This window comes from Sinocyclocheilus anshuiensis, unplaced genomic scaffold (assembly GCF_001515605.1).
Source record: "Sinocyclocheilus anshuiensis isolate Anshui unplaced genomic scaffold, SAMN03320099.WGS_v1.1 scaffold110, whole genome shotgun sequence".
Taxonomy (NCBI): Eukaryota; Metazoa; Chordata; class Actinopteri; order Cypriniformes; family Cyprinidae; genus Sinocyclocheilus; species Sinocyclocheilus anshuiensis.
The window spans coordinates 1,656,133-1,664,933 of NW_015544155.1; the positions used below are offsets into that span (position 1 = coordinate 1,656,133).

An 8,801-nucleotide genomic window follows, 5' to 3' on the forward strand; every position below is an offset into this window, starting at 1 on the left:
GAACAGTAATTAAACAAATATTAATACTAGTTTGTCTTTATTTCCATTGTCTTTAGGATTCTGAATCACTAAACTACAAAGAACCATTTCAGCACCATGACCAGAGATCATTTCATCCTATGTTCAAATGACATGAATTGAACTTTTCGCTGCTATGCTTATAAATGAGGCGAAACTGTAGGCAGCTACACTAGGTGAAATATTATATAATAGATCTAATGCATATGATATGACCACATTCTGACTTATGATGAGGAATAAGAAAAAATAGCTGCTATACAGAGGGATCATGCTTGGAAATCTAGTCGTCTTTAGTCTGTTTATTGTGTGTCTAATCTGTAGAATAACTCCTGTAAACTTTCAATTAAATTTATAATCTTAGTTCTATTTGCATTGACTCCACAAAGCCAAAATGACTTCATTGTATAACGATGAGACCAGGAGTGATATATCAGAATCTCTGGAAGTCTGCGAATTCCAGGGACAATATGGAGATCCGGGTGGTTACTACAAATCCAAAAGCCTGCCCGTTCTTAACGGAGACTGTCCTAACGTTAATGAGTCCTTGGAACCAAGGCTGGTCAGTACGACGGAGACTTTAGTAAATACCAACCAGTGCTTAGCATTCAATGAGCTGCGACAGAAAGGAGACTGGAGTGAACTGGAATCACCCACCAAGACAGATTTCTCCCCTTCCATGTCCAGTATGGTGGGTCTTAGTAGCTCCATGAGAACTGAAGCCAAGCGAGCAGGTGGCAAAAAAATTGGCTTTTCATTGGCAAGATTCATCCGCTTTCCTGCAAGAAAGTACATGAGGGTGATTCTTTCAGACTCTAGGTGTTTTCTGTTCTGTATGTGTTACCTGACGTTTATCCAGTCGTTGATGGTCTCAGGCTACCTTAGTAGTGTCATCACCACTATAGAGAAGAGATACAGCCTTAGAAGTTCAGAATCGGGACTGTTGGTTAGCTGCTTTGACATTGGAAGTCTTTTGGTGGTGGTCTTCATCAGTTATTTCGGGGGTCGAGGCCAGAGGCCACGCTGGTTGGCGGTAGGAGGGGTGTTCATCGCAGTGGGAGCAGCTCTGTTCTCCCTTCCGCATTTCATCTCTCCACCCTATCAAATCCAAGAGGTCAATTCGTCCACGGGGAACGAGGGCCTGTGCTCGAACGGGAATGGGAGCAGAAAGGACGCTCTGGATGTGTCGTCCTGTCCAAGGGACCAAGAGGGCAACGATCACTCCATATATGTTGCCCTGTTCATCTGCGCCCAGGTCCTGGTGGGCATGGGTTCCACTCCTATCTACACGCTGGGACCAACGTACCTGGATGATAACGTGAAGAAGGAGAACGCTTCCCTCTACCTTGGTAAGAAACTTCTTTGTAGTTTTGTGTCATTACCTGCTTAGTTTTGTGCTTCTGTTTTTACTTTTGTTGATTACACAAAACAGTTAACCCTGTCATCAATTTTTTAAAATATTTTTTCAAATATTTATTTTATCTTAATTATTACATTTATTATTTATAAAATGTCCTTAAACATATAGATACATTAAATTTATAAAGTAATAAATACATAATATGTACACATTAGTGTATGATTATTAAATATGCACACTAGTTTTTATTTTTAATTAAATTAATACATATGGAATACAATATACACTAAATTTTTATATTATATTTTAAATAAATGTATAAAAATGATAAATATAATTATTTTATTTATTTTATTTTATTAATGTTTACGAGGGGAAAAAATCCTGGAGCAGCACCGGAGGTCATTGCAAATTTAGGGGGGTATAATACATGATCACATGACCTTGGGTCTTTCCTCTGTCAATACCTTTATCCTTAATCTTTTCCAAATCACATTCCTTCCACCCTGCGATTGAGCATGCTGATGAATTTGTGTTTAGCCTCTTTGGGTGCACTTGTATTTAGAGAGACTTTTGTTGAAGAAACTCTTACATACTTGCAAAAAGGTGGCATCAGTGTTAAATAATCTTCTTGTTTTTTTTTTGTGTAATCAGCATCATTCTATTATCAACATGTTAAGCCATAACCATGGTAACTATGAAGATAGGAAGCATGCTGGGAGTGTGCATAGTGACAGGTTTTGACAAAACAAAGCTGCTTTAGTTGTATGATTGATTGAGACAGACCAGTGATTTTGGTTTTGTAGGAAGAAATCTTGGTGAGTACTCACTCTTACGCTTGGTGAGTAAGTGGGGCAGTGACAGACCCTCTGTCTGGGGCACCCATCTGACTGTAACCCCCAGCTGTACACACTCCCAGACAGCGTCTTTTAAAGAAGCACAGCACTGATCCAGAAACGGAGGGGTCTTTGTGATGGGTGATAATGCTTCAGTGAACATGCACACGCAGTCTTGGAATAAAGAGCACCCCATTATAAAATACATATGCTGCAGCCTTAAAATCAATGTATTGATCACTGCTTACTCCTGAAGCCAGTTCAGTGAGAATGGTATGACTGAGAGCCAGAGACACAAAACAACTGGCTTCTCTACATTCTGACAGCCTGAGGGTTTTCTCCTCCCTTGAAACTTCATGTCTAGCAAAACATTTTTTGTTGTGTTGATATCTTAAAATGGAATATAACCCTTAAAGAGCTTTTTTCTTGTAGTTTTTTTCCTTAGCTTGTATGTAGCATTAAATGGGTTAATTAAGATGATAATAATGCAGTTTTTTAAAAATGTTTTAATGCTTGTGCTTTTCATTCTGTATGATATTTTAGATTAAGAAAAATAACATAAAAATAAATAAATAAATAAATAAATAAAAATATTTAGGAAAAAGTACATAAATTGGACTTTTGGTTGAGTCTTGATTTACAGACTGCAACTAACATTCAGCTAAAAATAATATGAATCATAAAACGAACCATTTATCAAATTTTGCCTGCTTTCTTTCTGGCATCTCCCTGTTCCAATTATTTCAAACCCCATCACAGTTTGTGTAAAGCACTTGGGGCAAGAAAAGACAAATTGAAATCTCCCATACGTTGAGAGAAAGTAGAGTGGAATGTTTGCTTCGTCCTCAACACTTGTTTGAGTTGCGCACACACATTCCGCTAGCGTCACTTAGGGCCGTTATACTTCCCTCTGAGCTCTTCACAGGTGGTTCAGACAGGGTTTGTCATTGCAAAACATGCTTATTCTCTTTTCTCTGCATCCTTTCATTTGCCTTCTTTTACCTATGGTGTCTGAGTTAGTTGTGTGCAACGGACAGGGAGTCTGCATTAGGAAAATATTTGCAGACCCCAAAATCCCTCAGGCAGATTCATTTTAATGAGCTGATGTAAACCAAAGTCCATTGTCTACCGTTTTCTCTTTCTGACACACTTTCGCATACTAAAACTGACCCCTGTTCAGTTATCAGTGACACTTACATGAAGAATGACTGAAAATAACATCTCTAACCTGTTTACTTAAAGGCATAAACATAAAAAAAATAGGCCAATGCAGATAATTTAAAAATGGCCCAAAAACAAAAACCTTAAAAACTAGGGCTGCACGATATATCGAAATTATCGAAATATCGCAAATGTAAATATCGCAATATGCATATCGCAAGGGTGTGCGATATCTGAATCATTTTAATAATAGGCTACTTAAATCAAAAGGTCAAAGTTTTAGTTCGATGCTTAGCAGAGAATTGCCTGACGTTAAAAAGAGTTAAGTGCAATAAGTTGCAGAAAACAACTCTTTGCCATCTCGTCTTGTTGTCTGACAGACTCACACCTGAAGCGCGTGCACAAGCCACATCTCACGCAACGTCTCTTCAGTTCTGCTGCACACGTGCAGAGCGCACGCACACACACAGAGAGACACGTTTCAGACCGAGTTGATTCGTCTTTCGCATCTCCTCATGTTTGAACAGACACATACACACAGAATTATGTCAATAGTACCCGTCTCGACGATCATTCTCGTAAACGCAGTCGGTTATGTTTTAACATATCGCATTTTTCTTCAATATCGCACAGCCCTATTAAAAACCTTAAAAGTCTATATATCGAGCAACCACTAAGAACATAAGCAGTTTGTCACAGTGCCAACAATGTCGAAAGTATACAATAGAATAGTTGACACTCTAAACAATATTACTATTACAAATAAAATTTAAATAGTATACATAGTAAAAATATCCATTTTAATTTACTTGCATGCAAAAGAAGCATTTTGAAGAATATTGTGGCCGTTCTTTTTAATATAATTGAAGTGAATGAGGATGGGGTTGTCAAAAAAAAAAGCACCATAAAAGTGCACTAAAAAAATGTTTAAATTTCACAATTAATTACAAAGAAATTGCAAACGCATTTAATTAAATGTGAAATTTTGAAGTAGAAAAATGGAACAGTATTTTCTTGTAAACGTATTCCAACTAATATGTATTTTGTTTACAACTTCAAAAACAGTGTAGTTAATATGACTTGTGAGTTACATTCCAAGTCAAAGTAATATTTGCAAGAATATTCATATATCATATTAAAAAAAAATATATATAATCATAATATATATAATAAATATCATATTTTGCTCTCCAAATAAGAAATAATGCATACAGGTTTGGAATGACATGAAGCTTCATAAATAATGACAGAATTTAAATTTTATGGTTGAACTATCCCTTTAATGTTCTTGTTCTTCATTTGAACAATGGACAGGACTTTGACCCCCAATTGGCAGCGTGCAATTTCCTCTTAGGTAGCAACTAATTAATGAAGTGGGGGCCCAGGTGTTTCTCTGACTGATTTAAAGGCCAACGATTTTCTTAGTGTGGTGCTTGTGGCTTATAGACTGCAGTCAGCCGAGGGGGTCAGTTTTGATTGGATTGTTCCTGTGTGTTTGAGTGTGTGTCTGTATTTTAGTTTGTTGCCAAATGCAGAATGAAGTAATAATACTCCTGGTAGCTCTGTAACTTTAAGCTCCGACACTATAATAACTAAGGGCCTGCATTATTTCTGTTTTCTGTTTGTGTCGCTTTTTGTCAGAGATAGTTGATCATAATGCACTGACGGCTCCCTGGTGGATGAGCAGTTTTATTTGCGGTAGTAATTGAGGAATACTGCGAGATGGATGGAGGCTCTGTTAAATTGGTGTGCACAATATCAGGACGCCCTGTGTAAACACACCTACTCTGTCAGCCTGCTTCTGTTAAATTTAGAAGGAGGTAACAGCTGCTGCTTTTTGTGTGTGCATATGTGAGAAGGAGAGAGACTCTGACTTTACTAGGTGTTTCTTTAACTACAAGCACTTTTGTCCCAGTGGGTTTTTAGGAAATAATTGTTGTTAAACATACTTTTAATACTCCCACTAGTTTAATTTGTGTTTTTTTTTATTTAACACTGTACAATGGTCTATATACATACATCACTGGAATTTTTTTCTGAAAGTAATAAAGATTCACACCATTTTACACCAGTAAAGGTCCAATATTTGTAAAAAAAAAAAATAAAAATTCCATTCTCATTTTCACTCTCTGTTGTGGGCGTTAAAGTGCTTTACCTGTTGCAGGAACCAAAGTAAATGGCCACTGCTATGATTGGCTAACAACCACATCGATTGTAACAGTCTTTTTCAGCACGGTAATTGCTTTTGCTTGCATAATTGCCAAATTGTATTGGAATATAGTTTTAAAAGTACTATTATTACTTGTATTACAAAAGACACTGCATGTACGTGGGGTATGTACTGATTTTATTAGCAACAATCAAACAATAATATGCTTGGTGTCTAAATACCGTCAAACGCTGGTTTGACATTTATAACAAACACTGTAAGATTAAAAAGTACTTACCTGCAATGCCTGTGTATTGGGCCAAAATTGTGTGTATGTGTGTCACAAACACTGGGGCAATTTATCAAATTTTAAAACATTTATATAAATAATTTTCACACAATAAATATAGAAATAGATTATATATTATTTCAATATTTGTTTGGATTGTCATCAGTGATTAAATCCTGGGACAAGAGTAAAACAATATAATCTATACCTAAAAATCCTTTTGTAAAGTACACTGAAAAAAAGATGTAGGATTTACTATATACAGTGGGTACGGAAAGTATTCAGACCCCCTTCAATTTTTCACTCTTTGTTATATTGCAGCCATTTGCTAAAATCATTTAAGTTAATTTTCTTTCCTCATTAAGTGTATATATATAGTATTAGGGCTGTAACGATTCACTCAACTCACGATTCGATTCGATTCAATTCACGATTTGGATTTCACGATTCGATTCACAATTTATTTATTTTTTTTTTACAAAATGAGATTTAAGACAAATTATAAATTAAATGTGTCCTTTTATTATTGCTTGGACAAAATACTACATGTTTCTTTGTGAAATTGAAATATAACACTATAATAATATACTAATATAGCACTTGTATATTATTCTTTTGTTGGTTTTGATTGCTTCTTTTGTCCTCATTTGTTAGTCGATTTGGATAAAAGTGTTTGCTAAATAAGAAAATTTTATGTATAATGTAAATGTAAATAACGAAACTAAATTGAAATTTTAAAACAAGCCCCAAATCAAATAAATAAGTAACACAAATAAAATAAATCTATTCATATAAACAAAATAAGGCTTTCTCTGTGCTCTTCCCATTTAAAATTAGAGGCAACCACTGCATGTTAATCATGATCCAAACAAAGATGCTGCATACATGCAACATGAGCAGTTTTTAATCTAAATTACATTGTATAATTTCGAAATCTGAAGCAAAAACAGAAATAAATAAATCATCCTGGTATGTAAAAGTGCCCAAGGTTGAAGAAACACCCTATACATTTTTATAATGCATTGCAGTTTTCCCTCTTTGTGTGCTCAATGTTTCCAACAGCACACACACTGAGCTAAATACATCCGTCCTCTCTTGCTCCGGAGTTTAATATTTTCCTCCACACGCTCCATTCATTAAGTGCGATCATGTTCCCAGGGCTGTGCTTTTGCTGTTGTGTGACCTTACAGAACATTGGCACCCATGTCACGCTACTGACTTACAGAACAGCCACTTCCAAACTCGGCTACAGGCTTCGGTTACATGTTAGAGTTACTCAGCAGATAGTGCAAGTAACCAATGAGCTTTTTACCATCCTCCATCACTGTCTCATACTCTCCTCCGCATTTAAACACGTCATTGTGTATGTATCACATCACCGGGAATGAACTGTATTATTAGAAAGTCTTCTGTTTCAGTAGGCCTATATACACAAAATTGATTTTCTGCAGAAGTAGATTCTAGTATTGGCTGTTTCCAAGTGAGTGAATTGCAGCTTTTGGTGTTGTGAATGTTAAAGGTCACATGGAAATTGAATACCCAGTTTCCGTGTGTTCTGAAACAGTTGGCTTGTTTTTGGGTGCATTTTATAGTAGTGTTGCTGCTCACAAACTCCAAATAACCTAGTTTAAATATCTGGGCTATGTGACTAATGTATGATTTTGTGTTTGTATCAAATGTCTTGAATGACATAATGATTATACATTGCCATTTTATATGGCTTGATCATTACAAATGGGGTACTACACCTATGTGCCTGTGAGCAGGCAGATTGGCTCTGACAGATGTCACATAGAGTTTGAAATGGGATCAGAGCACTTGTTATGGCGTTAATCGAAATTAGTGCCTGTCCGCAGGGGTTGCGAACAATGCATGTCAATTTGAACAACTCAAATGAAACAATCTTATTCTCCTAATTAACCCTAATTGCAGATCCGGGATTGTCACTAAATGACAGCGGGTTGAGCTAAATTATTACAGATCACTTTATTCATTGCTTTGACCCTGGGAGAGTTACAGCCTTCTCCCTTTGAATTGAAAATTGGCTGTTAAAATAGTTCATGCGTTGTATTTGTGTGCCAAGGTTTTTTATTTTTTTTTTTTAATATGCCTAAGGGAGTGTTTACCTCTAAGCATTTTGAGATTACTGCATTCTAGGTATTTGTCTTAAGCTTATCTAAAGATGAGCCAAGCAGTTACTTAACACTTAAATAAGAGTTAATTGTGTGATTCTTGATGCTTGAGTGATTCTGACCATATGTTCTTTGATAGACAAGCCTATATATGTGTGTGTGTGTATTATTATTATTATTAAAGTAAATGCTGTTGCTGAATGGAAGATTGAGTCATTTTTCAGTCTGCACGCACTTAAGGGCCGTTCACTCCTCTCAAAGAATAAAGAACCTCTTTTAAAAGGATGTTTTCCAATGTTACTTGCTTTCTAGCTGTTGAATTTTTAAACGGAAACTTCACCCAAAAATGTCATTCTCATTTAGTTCCAACCCTGTATGATTGGAACATAAAAGTTACAATTCTGAATCTTATGTTGGCTGTTCTTTTCAGAGCAATTACAGTGAATGCAATGAATTTCAAGCTTCAAAAAGGACACAAAAACGCAACATGAATTAGGGCTGTGCAATTTGGGGGAAAATATCAAATTGCAATTTTTTTTTTTGACAGATATTGTGATTGCGATTTGATTTGCGATTTTAAATTTGCAAAGTCAAGCTTCAGCTCAATATTGTCAATAATGTGCAGCACAGTATGGGTATCATTACCCTGCTGAAAAAAACAATAGAAACCATCACAGAAATTCTTATAGTTTGTGAAGACTTGCGGTGCGGAGCCGGGTGCAAGTATAAACAAGCATTACGAGTGCCGCTGCGTGAGTGCGGCAAACATGAACGGCTCGTCCGTGACGCGGGATTCACGCCGCGTGGGGCAGAGAGGAGCGAGTATGAGAAGCATTCACAGACACAGGCTGTGTGT

The 8,801-nt window shown here is 36.3% G+C and overlaps 1 protein-coding gene across 1 annotated transcript in view; it reads left to right on the forward strand.

Annotated features, from left to right (window-relative positions):
- The window catches only part of LOC107695420 (solute carrier organic anion transporter family member 5A1-like), a 47,066-nt gene that overhangs the window by 472 nt on the left and 37,793 nt on the right, over positions 1 to 8,801 (forward strand). The window contains exon 2 of the mRNA XM_016495318.1: positions 57 to 1,367. Within this exon, the coding sequence (XP_016350804.1) occupies positions 413 to 1,367 (955 nt within the window). The 5' untranslated portion in view covers positions 57 to 412. The remainder of the gene's footprint in view (positions 1 to 56; positions 1,368 to 8,801) is intronic.